At 52.1% G+C, this 18,886-nt stretch overlaps 1 protein-coding gene across 1 annotated transcript in view; it reads right to left on the minus strand.

The window, feature by feature from the left end:
* Window positions 1–9,398: 9,398 nt before the first annotated feature.
* The window catches only part of IGFBP2 (insulin like growth factor binding protein 2), a 60,871-nt gene continuing 51,383 nt past the window's right edge, over window positions 9,399–18,886 (minus strand). Inside the window, exons 2-5 of the mRNA XM_086616161.1 lie at window positions 14,408–14,631; window positions 12,801–12,941; window positions 10,368–10,542; window positions 9,399–9,418 (exon numbers count right to left, since the gene is read on the minus strand). Of these exons, the coding sequence (XP_086472287.1) occupies window positions 9,399–9,418; window positions 10,368–10,542; window positions 12,801–12,941; window positions 14,408–14,631 (560 nt within the window). The remainder of the gene's footprint in view (window positions 9,419–10,367; window positions 10,543–12,800; window positions 12,942–14,407; window positions 14,632–18,886) is intronic.

Genomic DNA, 18,886 nt, shown 5'->3' on the forward strand with positions numbered 1-18,886 from the left:
CCGATTCCTTTCATCTCATATAAGAAGAAAAAAAGAAAGGAAAGAAAAAAAGAGAAAGGAAGGAAAAGAAAAAAGAGAAAGGAAGGAAAAGAAAAAAGAGAAAGGAAGGAAAAGGAAAAAAAGAAAGGGAAAGAAAGAAGTAAAGAAAGGAAAAGTGAATAGAAAAAAGAAAAGAAAAGAAGAAAAGAAAAGAAAAAAGAAAAGAAAAGAAAAGAAAAGAAAAGAAAAGAAAAAAGAAAGAAAAGAAAAGAAAAGAAAAGAAAAGAAAAGAAAAGAAAAGAAAAGAAAAGAAAAGAAAAGAAAAGAAAAGAAAAGAAAAGAAAAGAAAAGAAAAGAAAAGAGAAAAGAAAAGAAAAAGAAAAGAAGAAAAAAGAGAAAAGAGAAAAGAAGAAAAAAGAGAAGAGAAAAACAAACCCTGAAGAAACTGAGGACTCGGAATCTACAGCAGCCTCTTGACAACACGGACTCAGCAAGGAAAGGACAGAGCCAGAGATAAACCAGTTGCGGCTGCGCCGCCTCCCCGCGCCTCTCCCCAGTGCCACCTGCTTCCCTGCTGCAAGCAGAGGCCACCCCGATGTGGGAAGCTCTCCGAGTTGGTGATTTTCCAGTATGGGTTTTGGGCAGGTTAATTTTTTTTTTTTTTTGGGAGGGGAGGGGGGTTAACCAGTCATTTTATAACAGATCTCGAGAGAAAACCTTGTGGCCACCAGCATTACCCCTCCTCACTGCGGTCCTCCGGAGTCTCCTCCCCACATCACCGGGACTCACTCGAGTCGATTTGAATTGACTTCAGTCTCAAACGACCGCCCTGGATCCAGGCACATTTCGACAAGTCAGGAGGAGGCGTGGGACTGCTGGCTTCGTGTCTGGAGATGGGCCGGGGAGGGAAACACGGCTCCTGCAACAGTGTGAATAATCCCCGCAGAAATATTCATGGACTTCAAAAATGAAACATCCAAAAAGGAAAGATACTCTTCTCCATCCAGTTCCTCTCGAACGGGAGGTCAGAAATCCTTTTTGGACAAGCAAGACTCTGACCGTTGTCCATCCAGGTGTGCAAGCGTTTGTCGCCTGCGTGTGTGTGTGCAAGCGTGTGTGTGCATGGACGTCGCTTTTCCTCCTTGCAGAACTTCTCCTCAAAACTTGCAACCTGGAGGGCTTAACTGTAAGCGGGGGGAGAGATGCTGCCCCCTCCCAAAAAATAATAATAACCTGCTGGACTAAGTGTGGGAGCAGAGCTACGGAGGAGCATCGGTGCCTGCGGGATCAGGGCCCCGCCGACGCCGAGGGCTACATCCGAGCTGATCTCCATCGCTGTCCAGACTGAAGAATCCCTACGTGGGGACAGGGGAATTGACACCAAAACTCTTCACCACCCTTTGCCGCTGCAAGGAAGATCAACTATGGAGATTTTTTTAATTTTTTTTTTTTTCACAGCCAAAAAAGTGGTTTGCTCCAGGGGAAAAAAAAAAACGAGCCTACACTTCATTTTGTCTTGGATTTTTGCTAAGGCTGGTTTATAGCCTTCCCTGTGGGTAGGGAAATGCCGATCTCCATCCTTTCGCATTGAGGATACTGCTCACGTTGCCACGGCTGATTCCCGCTACCCTGCAATAGATCCAGTGACGGGCCCTCGCCTTTAACCTGGGATCCAGCTCCTTGTTGAGTGACAGCAGCCACCATGCCACGGAGACCCACTGCCTCAGGCCTGCTGGGACAGCCCTCAGCTTCCTTCCTGACTTTTCTGTTGTTTTTAATTTTTATGTTCGATTTTGAGACTGTTGCCTCTCGTTTCCCCATGACAAGGGTCTCCAGGATGTTGGTGCCCAGAGGAGATCATGCAGCGAAGGGAAGCAAGGAAGGAAGGAAGGAAGGAAGGAAGGAAGGAAGGAAGGAAGGAAAGAAGGAAGGAAGGAAAGGAAAGTGAGCTGTGGGGTCTGGATGCTGCGGTCCCAGTGGGCGAACCCACGCCCACCGGGGACCACATCCCACAGCCACGGCTGGAGCCGGCAGCTGGCCAAAGGACATGGCTGGTCTCAGGGGGAAGGTTTCTGCACCACTGAAGCCCCTTGGAGCATCCCGGACCTGAGCAGAGAGGAAAGGGGGCCCTCAGCACCACTGGGTCCCCGCCAGCGGGGATGGGACAAGGGGGATTCAGTGCCAAGGGGGTCTGGTGGAGGCTCCTCTCCATCACCAGTCAGGCACCCTCATAGCCTCCCACGGCGTGGCATCACTCTCCTGAGCACCCCACAAGCCCCCCACCAGGACATTTGCCTCGATGGAGGGCAGGACTGGACGCCCCGCAGTTATTTCCCTTGGAGTTACAGCAGGGGCAGGTTTTGCTGATGGACTTCCACAGAGACCCAGTGGGGCATGTTTGGACCTGGGGGCAAGGTGTCTTCCCTTGCTGAAGAGAAGGGAGAGTGCCACCAAATGCAGATCTGCCCCCCCAGAAAAACCTGCCAGAGCGAGGTGACCCCTGTGTTGCTGGAGGGGAACACAGCAGGTGCCGGGGCTGGGGGAGGGACCCCTCCAGGCTGTGCAGGGGTCAGTTTGGCCAGGGTGGTGGGTTAATGGTGCGGTGAAGGTGGCAGGAGGAGCGGGAGCTTGTGCTAACCCCAGGGGCCACTGGTCACCATCATTGATGCTGTCCCCGTCTCCTCTGCTCGCCGATCCCCGTGCAAAACCTCCTGACTGTTACAGGCCAGTACCACCTTCCCCAGGACCCTTCCCTCCTTCTGTCTCCCTCTTTCTTGCTTTTTTGTTCGTTTGTTTGTTTTGTCATTTGATTTCCCAAAACTTGAAAGCCTTTGGCTGCAGAGAAAGGAGACGTGCTGCCAGGGCGGGATGGGAGCGGGCAGAGGGACAGCAGCTCCCCATGGACCTTGCAGGGTGAGGGTCAGCTCACAGGGTCTGGTGGTGGTCTCATGACATGGCCACCACAGTGACACTGGGAGGGGGACACAGGGGCCTCTCTGACCTCTCTCTACAAAGTGAGTCTCAGCTGTGGTCCCAGGAGCCCAGAGCACCAAAATCCATCCCACACAGCCTCCTTCCCCCTTACACATCCAATGGTGGGACAGCACTGTCTGTCCTGTCCCCACCAGCCTGGGGGAAGGAAGATGCAAGGAGGAGGCTGTGCCACCCTCACTACCCCAAGACACCTCAGCTGCTCCCGGGACATGGCACCAAGCGACCCCCTGGCCGCCCGCTCCCTCGAGGATTCCCGGCAGGACGAGGCTGTTTGCAGGCTGCACTAATATTTAGGACCAGGGTCGGAGCCGGGGGCAAAAGAAGCTTCAGGAGGGTTGACCCCCCTAGAGGTGGCAGTGACGAGGTGCTCCCATTCTCAGTGCCCAGCAGGACCCCTTGCGTTTGGGGTGACAAAACCAAAAGGGGCGGATTTGGGAATTCGGGAGGGCTGGGTAGAGCAGCGGGGGGGTGAGTCGAGGCACACGGGGAAGTGCTGGCAATTTGTGCATTGAGGGGAGGCACAAGGCTCGGGAGTCTTTGGCCATGGCGTTTGCACCGAGCTCGTGCTGGTACCCAGGACGCTGGCTGGGAAGGAGAGGACAAGGATGGCGCAGGGGTCAGGAACAGCCCTTCCACCACATCTCCTGGGGAGCGGCACTCAGCGGCTGGGCTGCCCCTTGTCTGTACTGCAGTGGACTTTGAAAACCACTAGTACAAGAGCATTTTGCACTATTTCTCTGCTCTCTCCCTCCCCCTTCTTTTCCTCCCCTTTCCCTATGAAAACTTACTTTTTGTTGTTGGGTTGATTTTTTTTGTTGTTGATTTTTTTTTTTTCCCCAAACGGAGCATTGTATATTTAACGACTGACAGTTCACCTCGCTTCCAGAGAGCTGTCCTGGTCCTGGCTAGGAGCCCTGCCTACTGTGCCCCCCTCCCCAGCCCCACCAGCCCCCTGCCACTGCCACCGGGACAGACGTCACCGTGCACGTTACCCACCATTGTAACACAGTTGTTAAAACACACCAGATTCCGAGTTTCCTGCCTGGTTTTTATCTCTAAGCAATACTCACTACACATTTTACGGTAGCTTTTTATAGCTTTACATACATACGGTAGCTCTGTTGTTTCATTTTGTTTTGTTTTTGTTGTTTTGTTTCTTTTTTTTCCAGTAAACAAGAAATACTCATAATCTTACTGGTGGGAAAAAAAAAAAGCAGTTTGTGAAAAACTGACAATGGAAGAAGAGCTTAATGCTCTGTTTAGCATTTTGTACTTAAAAAAAAAATCTCACATTTATTAAAAAGTGAAGATTGCTGTATACTATTTATTCAACTTATAATTTATGTTACTCTTTGATCTTTGTCTTTTCTCATGACAAAGCATTTATTTAATAAAGTTATGCATTCAGTTAGCTTGTGCCTGACCCTCGTGGAGCGTCTGCCTGCCAGGCCTGCCAGCGAGCTGCTCCGGCCCAGATCATCCCCCGGCCAGTCATGCTTGGGTGCTCAGCCAGATCCATAAGGGTGCTGCGGGAGGTATGTGGCACAGAGTAACATGGGGGCATATTTTGGAGAGCTTTTGATACCAGAGCTGTATGCTAAGGCAGTGGTAAAATTGCAAGCTTGAGTTCAGAGCATCCTTAAAGCAGAGTGTCATGGTTTGATTTTTTTAGCAATTTTTTGCATGATGTGGCAGTGGGGCACAGCAACCGTGTTCAGCTGGGTTATGTGGGGAGAGGGTCTGGCTGCTGGTGCAGCTGAGCCCCCAGCTGCTATCCCAAACTGAGCCCCACATGTTTGAGCTTCAGATCTCTCTGGGCAGCAGGGAGAGGTGCCCCAGTGTGCAGGCGCATCCCTGTGCCATTGCTGGACAGTCCAGCCAGACCGTGCTCCTCAGGCACCTCATGGTGGCCCTTGGTGGTGCTTCCCACTGCCCCGTGTCCTCCCCAGTGTCGTATCCAGCCTCCCCCTCCACCCACACAGCCATCACCCCTCATCCCCTGCCTCCTGTGCCCACTATCTCCTCCATCCGCCCACCTGCCAGTGTCACCCCATGTACCCAGACCAGGGTGGGACGCAAAAACATCTTCTTTGGCCCCCACTGGAGACCGTGGGTTGCCAGGGGCGTGCTAAAACACACCCCTCATCCTGTCTGCACACCCGGGGCTGGCTCAGCCACCTGCTCCCCGGTGGCTTCCTCACTCCATGGCACGGATGGGGCCAAACCTGCCGCCCCGAGCGAGCGAGGTGGGGGGGGTCTGCATCCCGCTGCCCCCCCGTGCCACCCCGCGAGGCGAGATCCGCTCCCCCGGGCACCCCGCGGGGCGGGACCCGCACGGCGCCGCGGCCGGCACCAGGCGGCGCGATGGGCCCCACTGCGCCGGCGCTGCCTGCGCGGCGCTGCGGCCGCTTTCAGCCACACAGGCACTGAAAATGGGCTTTCCCCCGGAAAAGTTAGTGCTTTTTTTTTTTTTTTTCCCCCTCAGCTAGTGGGCTGGCAGGTCATACTCCTACCCACAGGCTATAGCTATTGGCAGGTGGAGGTGATTCTACTGTGGTGAGACCCCACCTGCAGTACTGTGTTCACCTCTGGGGTCCCCAACACAAGAAGGACACGGAGCTGTTGAAGCAGATCCAGAGGAGGGCCACAAAAATGATCCGAGGGCTGGAGCACCTCTCCTATGAGGACAGGCTGAGAGAGTTGGGATTGTTCAGTCTGGAGAACAGAAGGCTCCAGGGAGACCTTCTACAGTCTTCCAGCACCTAAAGGGGCCTACAGGAAAGCTGGAGAGGGACTTTTGACAAGGGCATGTAGTGACAGGACAAGGGGCAGTGTCTCTAAACTGAAAGAGGGGAGATTTTGATTAGATACAAGGAAAACATTCTTCACTCCGAGGGCAGTGAGGCACTGGAACAGGTTGCCCAGAGAAGTTGTGGATGCCCCATCCCCGGAAGCATTCAAGGCCAGGCTGGATGAGGCTTTGAGCAACCTGATCTAATGGCAGGTGTCACTGCCTGTGGCAGGGGAGTTGGAACTAGATGGTCTTTAAGGTCCCTTCCAATCTAAACAATTCTATGATGATTCTATATAGATAGCTATAGCCGTACATAGATACAGCCACACAGTCATATACTAATTATATTATTTATCTTAAATATTATTACTTATACTAGTGTATAATTTTTATGCTATACTAAAAGTGTAGTTTGCCAGCATGGATAGCTTTGCGTGTGTACGCCAGAGCTGCTGGGGTTTTGGCTAGTACTCCACATGCTGCTGGTCATGTCCCAATGCCCAGCTGCACACCTGATTACCCAGAGGACAGGAGGCACAGAGGCAGCCCAGATGAAACTGCAGGGCCAGGATCCAAGCAGTGACACCCGTGCACGCACACATGCAGCCTCCGAGGCTATGCTGCAACCCTGGGGAAACTTAACCAGAAGCTCTTTGCTCCCCTTGCCTTACTGCTATCCCTCTGCCCCTCTGCAAGGCGCCTGGCCATCTGCAAGTCCCCTTTGCTGGGCTGAGGGCTCCTGTCGCACTCAGGCTCTTGACTCAGGTGCAAAGGCCACCTTCAGCCCTTGAACTGGAAGGTGGCCCCAGGCATGGCTGGGTGCTGGGCTCAGGCACGTCTGCCACCCCTAGCCCTCCCTGGGCAACACCTGGCTTGTGGCAGCCTCGTGCCCCACAGTACTACTGGCATACCCTCTGCAGCAGCTTCTGAGCTGCTTTCAGGTGCCCCCCAAAGGCACAAAACAGGATACTACTGAATGTTAATTTTGCTCCTGTTCCCTTATTCTCCAGCTCACATCCCATCCTCCATCCTGCCTGTCCTGCCCCCATCCCCTGCAGCCCCATGTGCTCGCTGCCTCCCGTCCCCATACATTTTCCTGGTGCTCCCCCACCAGTGCCCAGCCCCTCGACACACACTGACTGGTCCCACTCAACATCCTGGCATGGGGTAGGAAAGAACAGATGAGGAAACAGCCCAGTGGTTTTGCCTTTCTATGGGGAGGCCAAAGGCAAACCACAGCCACCTGGATGCTGGTGGTCGGGGCCACACAGGGCTTCTCCCTCAGTGCTGCATTTTTAATTGAATACAGCGTGGGTATTTTATTATTATTATCCTTATTATCCTCTCTGTGGTGCCCCAAACACTGAGCTGTGCTGTCACACTCCCTTAGGCAGCACCTCTCACCCTGCAAGAGGGCACGGGACCTTCAAGGGACATGTCTCCATGGCCCCACGAGTGGAGCAGCTCAGCCAAGCTCCAATCCCACACACAGCCCAGGCCTCGCTGCATCTTCCCAGCAGCCTGTTCTGGGTAAAGACTTCACACAGAAACACTAAGACTGGCTTTTCAGCTGGCTTAAATTTTGCTCTCCTTGAGCAAGCAAAGGGCAGAGCCCCTGGAGGGTCCTCCATGGAAACCCACAGAAAGTTTCTCCCTGCGATGCCCTGCTCAGCTGAGGACTCTTTGCACGGGGTGCAGAGGAGACCAAAACCATAGCGAGATGCTTAAAGGAGCTGGGATGATTCATGGAGAACAGGTCCATCTGCCGGCTAATGAACAGCATGGCTGGATGCAATTGCCAACTCAAGAAAACCCTGAAATACCAAGGTTGGGAAGCTGGAAAGAACAGACCTCCCTTCTTATAGCCTTTGCCCAAGCATCTGCCGAGGTCCCTGCACTGAGTAGGAGAGACCGTCCCTTGAAAAGGTGCTTCCCTACTCAAGGAGCAGGAATCCACTGCTCTCATGCAGCCTCTTGGCAGTTCAGGGAGCTCCACAAGCATCACACCCGACAGGGCATTCACACTGCCCTCCTCTCCACCCAGTGAAGCAGGACACAGCCACCCTTTTCCAGCAAATCTAGCTGCTGTCAGGTGGGGAGATGGTCCCCTGCACACGTGCTGGCCAGACATCGACTCAAGAGGACTCAAGGGCACAGTTGTGTTTTGCAGACTCACAAGGTACCATGTGTGGAGCAGGAATGTAGCAGGACAACAGGGCGAGCAACATCAGTTCCTCCTTGCTCATACAACTGAGACTAGTAATGATGAAAGGCCCAACTCTTGTTGCCGCTTGTCAGGTCCGGTGTCTACAATAGCCCCAGGACAAAAGCTAAGGAGGCCCAAATTTGCATGTGATGCATCAGGAAACGTGTCCTATGAACAGAGGGGAATGGGGAGGGGGAAGATGACAGTTTTCTGGCATCCCATTTAATTTATTCCAACTTTATGCAGCTCAGCTTTTCCAAAAAAAAAAAGAAAAACACAAAAGAAAACTTCCTGATTCCTAAACAAAACAAAAAGTACAAACTGTAGATGAGAGCCAGTGTGTGCAAGGTTTACATGAAAAAGCAGAACATGCTCAGATGTTAACAGAAAACAGGTAGCATAATTTTTACAGTTACTTGACTTTGCATGCAGGTGTGTTTTCTTTCCCGTGCACTCTTGCTCCCTCTCATACACATCCACGTGCACACACCCCCAGCCCTGACTTTCCAAAAGCAATCTTTTCCCTATCTCCTCCACTGCCACATCCAAACCCCTGCAAAGTCATCAGGGGCTTAACTTGCAGAGACCACCAGTGCCCTTCTCACTTGGGATCTGAAATATGGAGCCAAAAAGACGGGAGAAAGCAACAAACCCCACCGCTCTCCTTCCCCTAGAGCCTGTTGGGCTTTTTGCTTTTCCTTATTCAGAACAAAGTCCCTATATGGGGATAGGTATCAGCAGTGGGGACCCCGACGTGGTGTGAGCAGGGGCTGGTCCCATCCTGCCTGGCTTGTGCGGTGCAGGCACAGGGTGCTCCCCACCAGACACCATGCTGGCCAGGGAACCTCCTTCCTCCACCCTATTCCACCTAACCCCATGGAGAACCTGCGATCTGGAGGCTGTTTGCTACTCAGAAGCATCTACCAGAAATCAGGAGATGCTTTATTTCCTGCCCCCCACCACCTGATTTCATTTAAGGAAAGCCTGAGACTTTTACTGTAAGGAGAGGATTTTTGCGAATGGTATCCATATTAAAAAGGAAGAAAAAAAAAAAGGAGAGTGAAGAAAATAATAAATCTCCTTGCTTAGGCGATGGGGAAGTTATTTATTCTCAGCGTTGGTGTGTTCTGTACAGAAAGAAATCAATAGGTGAAGTAACAGCAGAGAAACATCTCTCCTCGGAGCGGCATGTCCAGTGCAAAACCTCTCAGCACCTGGAACTGCTTGAATTTAACCTATACAAATGTGTGCGTGGGCAGAGGGCTGCATGTGTGTCAGGGTCTTTACAAAGCAAGATATATACTGTAATTTACTTACAATAAAAAAAAAAAAAAAAAAAAGAAAAAGTGTGTGCTGAATAGCAGGTGCTCACTCCAGTCCCAAGCGAAATGGAGGGACAGGGGCAGCTGCTTAGGAGTGCAGGTTTTAGATGGGGTTTTTCCTATCTAGAAACAAAGAAAGAATGAGAGAGAGAGGAAAAAAAAAGAGACACTCCCTGGCTTGTTATCCTAAATCTACGCAGGCATCCTTCCACCCAGCCCCAGGAAGTTCACTTTAGCTCCCTCAGCATAAGCTGATCCTAAGAAATACTGGGCAATAGCCCTTCAGACCCATCGGAAAACCAAGCGTTTAGCTTCACCATCACCCAAAGGCCCCATCCTCCCGGAGCAGTGGCTGGAGCCGGCTCCCTGCGAGGCCGGCTGTGCCCCAGCACTGGGAACAAAAGCACCCAGGGGTGTTTTGGTAGGGGGGAGCTGCCTCATCCTTAGCCCTTTCCCTTGCTGATGACTCCTTGGAGGATGCATCCTGACCACACCGGCACGTTCCAGCTGGGAAGTGGGGGGCTTTCCTCCTTCCCACCCTCCCAGACCGCATCCTATGCCAGGACTGATGCCGGGCTGGGGCACAGGGGATCGGCAGGACACAAGAGGCAGGCGACACAGTATTTACAGTCTTTGGTCTCGGGGAAGGGAGGGAAAGAGGGGGAAAGGGTGGGCTTTTTTTCCTTTGTTTTTAGTCCCCCCTCCCCGCCCGTGGTGAGGGGTTTTGTCCCCCAGGAGGTGCCGGGGAGCACACGGCGCTCTGTGCTGGAGGGTGAGGGAAGATGCCGCGAAGCAGCAGGGAGGGCAGGGCCGCGGGGCGAGGAGCAAAAAAGACCAGTTCTCTGGCTTACGTTGGGGGAAAGACTATAGGAAAGCAGTCCCTTCTCCTTGCAACCCCCCCACCTCCCTTCCCCTCCCGTTATCCCTCCCCTCCCCAGGAGCTGGGCAGCGGGGGAAGGAGGGCAGCCCGCAGGACCCAACCCCAGTCTCTTCCAGCCTAAAGAGACACGCTGAAACCATGTAAAATCCAGCACTGGGGCCAGGGCGAGCCGCCTCCAGCGAGTGGGATCACATCCATCTACTGGCTTCCGCAGGGCATGTCCTCCCCGGTCCTCCTGCTCATGGGCTGTGTAGAAGAGGTGGCACTCGGGGTCCCCGCGGATGGTGGGTGCGCCCTGGATCACCTTCCCGTGGATGGGGTCCACGCACCAGCACTCGCCACGCTGCCCGTTCACCGACATCTTGCACTGCATGGAGAGGGACAGGGGAGACATCAGCTGAGGAATGGGGGGACCAACCAACCCGCTTCCCAGCCCCACAGTCCAAAGCCTGAACACAGGCAGAGCTGGGATTTCTCCAGTGATTAGGCATTAGTTTGGATTTAGGCAGGATTCAAGGATGCAGCTCTCGGACACCCCAGGGTCTGTGCTGCACCACCAGCACTGCTCCAAAGGTCCAGGCTGAGGGCTGGACCTCTTCTCCAAGGGGCTTTGTCAGGGATCGAGAAGCCAATTTGAATGAACCATGAGGACAACTTCCCCCGGATGCATCGCGCTCTGTCAACTGTGGATGAAAGCATCCATGGAGTCAAAATCCCTGGGGGAAGAGGGATGAGACAGACGGATAGAGAAGCTGTGTAAGCTTCTTCTCACCTGCAAATTGGCTAAACAAACTGAAACATGAGAGCAAGGCCCCAACAGCCAGACACAAACGGTACTTCCAAAGAGGGTTTCACTCCATTCCAAAAACAGAGGTAGGAATCATGGTGCATGTGGACCTGGACTCTGCCCCTCCCAGCCTGGTCTGTTTAGAGAGAAGTTTTTTGCTCTAATGGTTATCATCCATCTCTTGCCCTGAAACTTTGAACCTGATGCTCGTCCCTCCATCCCCAGCAGATACATCTCTGAATAGGGCATAGTGGAGATGCAGAGGCTTGAATCCAGCAGGCCAGCCTCTGCGTGCGCTCTGTAAAGCTGAATTCAAGCCATTTTCTGCAGCTGGACTGAGGTCAAAACGCAGCCTTGTTCATGGGAATAAAAAGCATGAAAAGAGAGGAAGAAAAAGCCTCCCCAGCAGGAGAATGTATCCAGGCACCCTCCACCCAGGCACTGGCCCACAGCAGGTGGGAGCAACTGGGAATGCTTTTGTTGGCATCTGCTTTCCAGCAAACGAAAAGGAGCTAATACTCAGCTCTGGAAACTCAGATGGAGGGAAATGGGTTTTGCTTCATATTTGCCTTGTTTGCCCTTAACCAGGGCAGAGTAGGGGGGAGAAGAGAAAGCCCCTCTCTTTTGCTGCAGCAGTGACCAACGTATAACCCGTCTGCACCCTTCAGTGCAGGCTGACTCGCGTCCCAGGCACAAGGAGCAGCAGAGACTGTCTTTTCTTTTGTAACACATGATGCATCACTGCATTGCCCAGGCTCGTTCCCCAGACACGGCTCATCTCCTTACAGGGAATTTGCCAGCTCTGCTCCATGCACCCCTTCCAAGTGTGCTCATGCTGGGGGGATCCAGCCAGCCTGTGAGGCTCCTCAGGGAGAGGCGGGTGGTGAGGGTCCAGGCAGGACAGGGATGACAGAGGGATGGAGGGAGATTATCTCAGAGCATCTTACTTTTTTTAATGCTTTTTAAATATTTTTTTTTTTAATGCTCCTGATCAAGGGGTGGAAGTAGCTCTGAGAAAAAGGCTTAGCCATGAAAACAGCAGGTTTTCTGGGGTCCCCTCCAAAGGCTCAGTTACGCATCGCTGTAAGGGGTGCTCGTATCCAAGTACTGTTCACACATGGCTGCCGGTCAACCCTGGACAAGCTGGTGTTTTGCTGCCCAAGAGGTTTTTTCTGGCATTTTTTTCCCCATGCCTCAGCCACTGACACCTGCTGGTTTTGCACGAATGGAGCCAAGAAGTCAAAATTCAGACGTACATTAGGTTGTCTGAGTCCTTTAGGGCCCCGTAAATACTTTCAGAAGGATGCTGCACCCCAACTCCCACCTCATCTGGAAGGAATCTCTCCTGGAACTGTGGGACCAGCCTCAATTTGTGGAGGAAAACCAGTAAAGTGTACTAGAAACTTTCCTGACCCCAGAAGTGCTTTTTGCTTTGTCCGCAGGACTGGCCAGCATTCAGCCCCTCTCTGCTTTTGCCCTGTAGCAGGGCCCAGGGCCCAGGACGAGGCTTGGCTCAAAGCACATGAAAATAGACCTGGACAGATAAGCGGCTCTCGCAGGGAAGAAGAGGCTCTGAACTAAACAGATTCTCCATCTCTGGGCTGCCCGCAGCCAAGCAGGGATGCGGGTCTCATCTCCACTTGCTAGTCTGTGGCTGCAGATGCACCTGGGTGTTACTAACCTGTACAGGCCATGTGCAATGTTTGCCGTGTACCCCACACTTCACACCATGCACACAACATCAGCCCAGCCCTGAGCTGTGTGTGAACCCATGGCTGCACACGGGGCGGGTCACGTGGCAGCACGGCCAGCCCTGGGCTCTGGGTCTCCCCACTTACCTGTTTGAGATTGTATAAGCCGTGCTTGTCACAGTTGGGGATGTGGAGGGAGTAGAGGTGCTCCAGGGGACCTCGCTCATCCGGCAGCCGCATAGTGGAGATGCGTTCCAGGACCTGATCCAGCTCTTGCTGACAAGGGGTCTGAAAAGAGCCCAGAAAGCAGAAAAAAAAACAAAACAAAACAAAAATCAGGGCAATGGGACCATTCAATGTCAACAGTTTGAACAACAGAAACAGCAAAAAGGATGAACATCTGTGTGCATCTCTTCATGACACAGGCTTGCCACTGGGTCCCGCTGCAGACTTCACCTGCAGGCACCCAAAATCCGAGTGCTGCACGTACACACATGCCGATGTGTGGAGATCCACACAGGGAGACATGCACGTATCTCCCATGTGCCTCATGTGGCCAAGGGCCAACATGACACCAGGTCACAGGCCCTGGAGGCACAGAGGTGGAGAGGCATCAGATACTCCCATGGGTCCTGCTGGTGGCGACGAGTGATGTGAAGCAGGTCTAATCCTGACAGACCAGGAGGGTTTCCATAACCCATAATCCCACATCTGTGATGCAGTTTTGGCCCACATGTGCAACTCAAAGCATGTGAGACCACATGGGAGTGGAGAGGAAGCCCCAGGAAGGAGAGCACCCAGCAAACCCAGCCTCTGGAGGCATCCTCCTTGCTCCACAGCAACCCCAGGCCAGTGCTCCCAGCCAAGACAGCCTGGTTGAATTATGGCTGATGTGAGCTGGAGTGAGTCTGCACCTCTCTGCTTTCACAGTTGCTATTTTCTTTCCAAAGGAGCAGAAGCAGCATGGGAGCTCTCTAAGCTGGCAGTCCCTGCACCTTATTCTGAGCCTCCACTTTGCCTGTTCCTTGGAGGGGATTCGGGCTCTCTTTTAAAGCCCCCTTCTCTCCCCGCACTCCCCAGATATGAATACCCTCTATGTTCATACAGGGTATTACAGACTTTCTGGGGTGACTTTCCATCCCCATTCCATCTAGTTGCCTTGACCAAGCTGCCCACTAGAGGGAAACCACGGCCAAGGACCGGCGGGCAGAGAAACACGGAGAGAGAAGAAGGGGACAGGGAGGACTCCGGGCACCCTCCCGCTATGGGACAGCTCCAGAGCCCATCCTCGGAGGCTCTGGGCCCCCGCCTCAACCTGGACTAGGGCTGCCCTGCAGCAAGCAGACACCCTTCACCTCCCAGATCCCCTTGGGCCATCCCTGGCACTCGCTTAGGGAAAAAGGGTGTGAGAAAGCCGGTCTGCGGGCGAAGGGCAGGCTAGCACCCCTGTGGAGGTAGGTGTCGAGCCAGCGGGACCCCCCCTCCTCGGCTCTGCTGTCAGGAGGTGAAGCTGCAATGAAAATAATGCCTCCTTGCCAGCACGTCAAAGTTCATCAGATGGTGTGTTCGGCCCCAGCTTCAAGCCAAAACAAATGTTTGCTTTTCCTTTTTGTCTCTCCCCCTCTCCCCGTTTTTTCTTTCTTTTTTTTTTTTAAGACAGTTTGTTGCAGATGTCACTAAGGCTTTTGCATTCAGCATTTCCCAGCATGCCCGCAGATGCCTCCGTTAGCCCCCCATGCTCCCTGCCCTCTCACCCTGCCTGTCGACAGCCGTGACTTCTTCGAGTCCTCGTGGTTGTGGTGAGTCTTGCCGACTTTGCCCATCTGACGCTGCTGCTCGTTCACCTTCTCCCTCATAACCGCCAGCTCCTTCATGCCCGTCTTTATGGGCTTCCTCCCGCCACCTCCGCTCAGGATCCCCGTGGTGCCGTCCACATGGTTCTCGGCAAGGATGCTCTCGGACCGGTCATCACTGTTATCTGCAGGAGACAGGGCAGACAAGGAAAGGGTCAAGCTCAGCCAGGCGCTCTCTCACATGTTCATCCCATCCTGGATCGCTTTCAGCATGGCTGGTTACCAAGCCATAAAATCTTTGCATGCAAAAATTTAAATTGCATTAGCCCTTTCATCTGGAAGGTGAGAATAGATCCTTTCATTCTGGAGTTATTACCACACTAAAAGATAGTTTAGAGAGCAGGGGAAATCACTGCTGGAGAAGTTCTTTCTGTTTTTTCTCTGACCTTCTAAATTACTTCCCAAAGAATGTAATTTTCCTATCAGAAGTCCAGTTGGGTTAGGGATGCCAAGTGTACTTCACCTCCAAAACTTAAAACCACAGTGATTAGTAACAACACCTTGAGTCCATCTATCATCCCCCAGAGTATCTCCAGGAACACTTACTCAATATTAATGTGCTAAATAAATTCTCAGGCCCACTTTCAAAAATACCTTGCCGCTGTTTTACGGCCACCCTAATTTCCCTTGGAGATCCTGCCATTTCAGTGATCATCCTTGCCCTATCGTCTTCCACATCATTTGTCATAAGCGCGTTACTCATTTAGCTTCTACCTACTTCTGCATTTGGCCACTTCTGCTGACCGTGGAACAGCCCCACGTGTCCCAGGCCCAACTCTGCCACTGCAGCAAGCCCCAAGACCCCCAGCTAATTCAGCCATTTCAAAATTAGCAGAAATCTGAGGATAAACACTGGACTTTGTCCACCTCCTCCACTCTCTGCTTTGTGCATTTTCCCAGCTCACTGGGTGCCGTTTCTGAGAGCAACCCCTGCCAAAGCAGGGTAAGATGGTGCTTCAGGCACCAGTCCCTTTGGACTTTGCGGTGGCAATGAGGACAGATCTCAATTCCTCCTGCTTGCTCCAGAAGCCCAGAAGGTGATAGCTGACCCCTCCTTGGTGCCTGGTCTGATCTGGCTGAGCAAGCACATCTAACACCATAGCTGGATTTAACATTGAAGCTGGCCCTGCTTTCAGCAGGGGCTTGGACCAAGATCTCCAGAGGTCCTTTCCAGCCCAAATTGCGATTCAACCCATGCATGCACATCACCTCTCACTGCAACAACCCAGGCTAAGTACGTTTCTGTATATAATTCTGTGTATAGGAGCTCTTCAGCAGCTTCACTGGTCCCACAACAGTGACAGGCATTCTGGTCCTACAGAGGTGACAAACATGAAGTGTCTTTTAGCATACGCCAAGGAGGAACTGTAGCACCCAGCATCCCAACATCAGCATTCTCTCTGGCACCTTGGATTTCAGCTTTCCAGCACTCCGGAACTCAGGCACTCATATAGAAGTAAAGAAAACACATCAAACTGTGCGCAACAGAGGCCAAGCAAGGCTTTAGTTCTTGTAACAATGCTTAATTCATGGATCTCTCCTGCTTCTTGGAAGACCAAGCACACAGAGCATTTACAGATTTTAACACTTCTTTTTTTCAGAAGCTGTATCATGATGTTTTGTGAGGGTATAGCTCTACTGTCATGACAGAGGGTGAAAAATCGTAATAGCAAGTGTTTTATTTCTGGCACAGCTTTCCAAGCTCTTTTCAGGTGTTACAAACCCAGGCTCACACAGGGGAAACTGCAAGAACAGTTTTGTCTGAACTTAGCAAACATGCGCCTGCCTGCAGGTCGATGGCAAGAGAACGGCCCAAGTGGGCTGGATCAAAAAGCCACCTGAGACGAGCATGCCATCCACAAGAGACCAGCAGCAGCTGCTTGGGGACACACATCAGAAGGACCATTCCTAATCTGTGCTGCAGACCAGCAGTAAAAGCACTTTCATGGCTGGAGACTCTATCTGACCCACAGGATTTAAAAGCCACCAACAGACCCATCCCTCAATGGATTTTTTCCAATATCCTTTTGAACTTCCTCACCATTTTGGCCTCAGATCTCCCAATACTGGGATTGTCCCACTTCCCAGAAATACTAAATATGTTTGGTCTGCAGGTTTTTAGCTGCTTAGGTAGCAACTGAAAAGCAAACATGGGGCAAAACCAATCTGGCAAAGTCTACGACTTTCCTCAATACTAGTTCCAGATGAGAACTAGGACCAGGTTTGATAGCCAGATGGGTGAGCTCAAAGTCTGGGCCACTGCCTGGCGATTGTCGTCTGGCCGTCATCCTAGGAGCCGGACAAGGAATATTTTGAGCAGGAATCTTCTGTTTATACACCAGTCTCCCCATTAATTAGAAACACATAGTGAGAAGAGAGAAGGCCATGGAGCCGCCCTTCAGACAGGATGAAATGAAAAAGCACCGTGCAAGAGATGGGCAAGGCTGGCCAGGCTCTGAGCCTCAACGAGCTGCTTAGGAGGGTTTGAGTCTTCTGACGTCATTTGTGCTCCTCTCTTTGGTGTCCCACCAAGCTGTCAACAACAGCAGAAGGACGAGCGCAGCAGCAGGGCAGCATCTCAGATACATTGCAGTCCCCTGCTTCATTCAGAAAACCAATGGTACAAATCGATGGAAAAGCAGCAAACTGGAAGCGGTGACTTTCCCCATCGATTCTCGTTCTTTCCTGCCTCCAACTAAAATATATAGACATCTGCCCAAATAAGCACTAGTAAATGAAGGCGAGCTGGTAAGCCTCTTGTCGGCTGATTCATTCACAAAACCTGCTTCTGATAATATTTTCACTCATTTTTCTCACTTTCCAATGCTAACAAATATCAGCCCAAAGAAAACCACCGACGGGAGCAGAGTGTGCAAGCCCATGTGCATGAACACACCCAGGGACAGAAGAGATTGGTCTTGGCTCTCTGGACACCATCACAGGAGCAGAGACAAGGAAGGTCTAGCTGCTATCGACTGCAAACTCCAAGGCCAAGCCAACCACGGTAAGCCATACCCTCTCCCTGCTGCCAGGCTGGACTGATCCACCCAGGGCTGATGCTGGAGCCCCATCACAGCTTTCCCCTCTCCCAAATCTGGTGCTGGTCTTAGGAGGAGCTCTCCTGACCTGGTGATTGCAGGGATGGCTGAACGGCTGGGGAAGGGAGATGAGACAGAAGAGGCTGGCCGGCTCCACGTGCAAAGCATCAGTGTTTCCTTCAGGGACAAGCTGCATGCACGGGAGGAGGCTGAGCATCAGGTGTGACGGACCACGTTTCAAAGAGCAAACGGGCTGGGTAGCAACGACAAGAGTGGAGACATCAAGACTCAAGGTCAGGAGAACACAGAGCATGCTGTGAGCCAAACGACGCCTTCTACAGCCAGATAATGCTTTTTAACACTGCCCAGAAGGAGCAAGTTGTGCGTGCTTGCTTATGACTATCCATGAACCAATTCAGCCACCCACCAACCCTACCGGCATGGGATGGGCAGGTATGCAATTGCCTCAGATATACAACCCTAATCCGTTTGTCATCCTGGCAAATGCCTTTTCGCTGACCAATTTCATTTCACACTAAATATATCTGTGAACAGAGTGGTGCCAAACTCCAAAACAATTAGGTTTTATAGTTCTTCCATTTTCTTATGGCATGTGGAAAACATCTCCTGTGCTATTTCAGATCAAAAGGTAAGAGAGCTTTGCGCAGGGTGGGATAAGTGTGGCGGGAATCAAAGCAGATAGCTGAAGTTCTCCTGAACACTGATGTGGAGCCCATGAAACACCTCTCTCCACGCCAAGAAAATGATTTCTTTATGGCCTTTTTCAAGGAAAATTCCCATTGGCTTCAACGGGGTGAGGACTTGGCTGAGGTGAAAGCGTGTTCAAATGGCCATCAGCTAACGTCTGTAAGGAGCTGCACAGCCTCACCAACATTTTCAAAAGTGGCTACCAATATCCAGCGCTGAAATTTTCGGGAATCTGGTTTGAGACCTCTAGGCACCTCCGCCCAGACAGTGGAGAAACAGAGGGGCTTAAAAACAACCTGCCACTTCCAGAGCTGCAAGAAGAAAAAAGCACCACACAAAAAAAAGCAGCTGCCTGAAGTTAAAAATACATCTTTATCCCTCTGAAGAGCCCCAAAGCGTATGTGGGCTGCGGGACAGGATCGAGCCAGTAGCACTCACATATCACGAGAGGGCCAGGCTGTATCACAGGGAGCATGCACCATGCCAAGGACCGCAGCCGCCTTCTCCAGCACTGCTCTCTCTCTGTGCTTGCTTTCCTTCGGGGACAGCTTGCCCGCAGGGTTTCACATGCATTTCCTTATCTGCCCAGGGTGTTTGCATAGCGTTTAAGTGCTGATTAAGGTCCCAGACCCAC

Source organism: Tauraco erythrolophus, chromosome 8 (genome assembly GCF_009769465.1).
Source record: "Tauraco erythrolophus isolate bTauEry1 chromosome 8, bTauEry1.pri, whole genome shotgun sequence".
NCBI lineage: Eukaryota > Metazoa > Chordata > Aves > Musophagiformes > Musophagidae > Tauraco > Tauraco erythrolophus.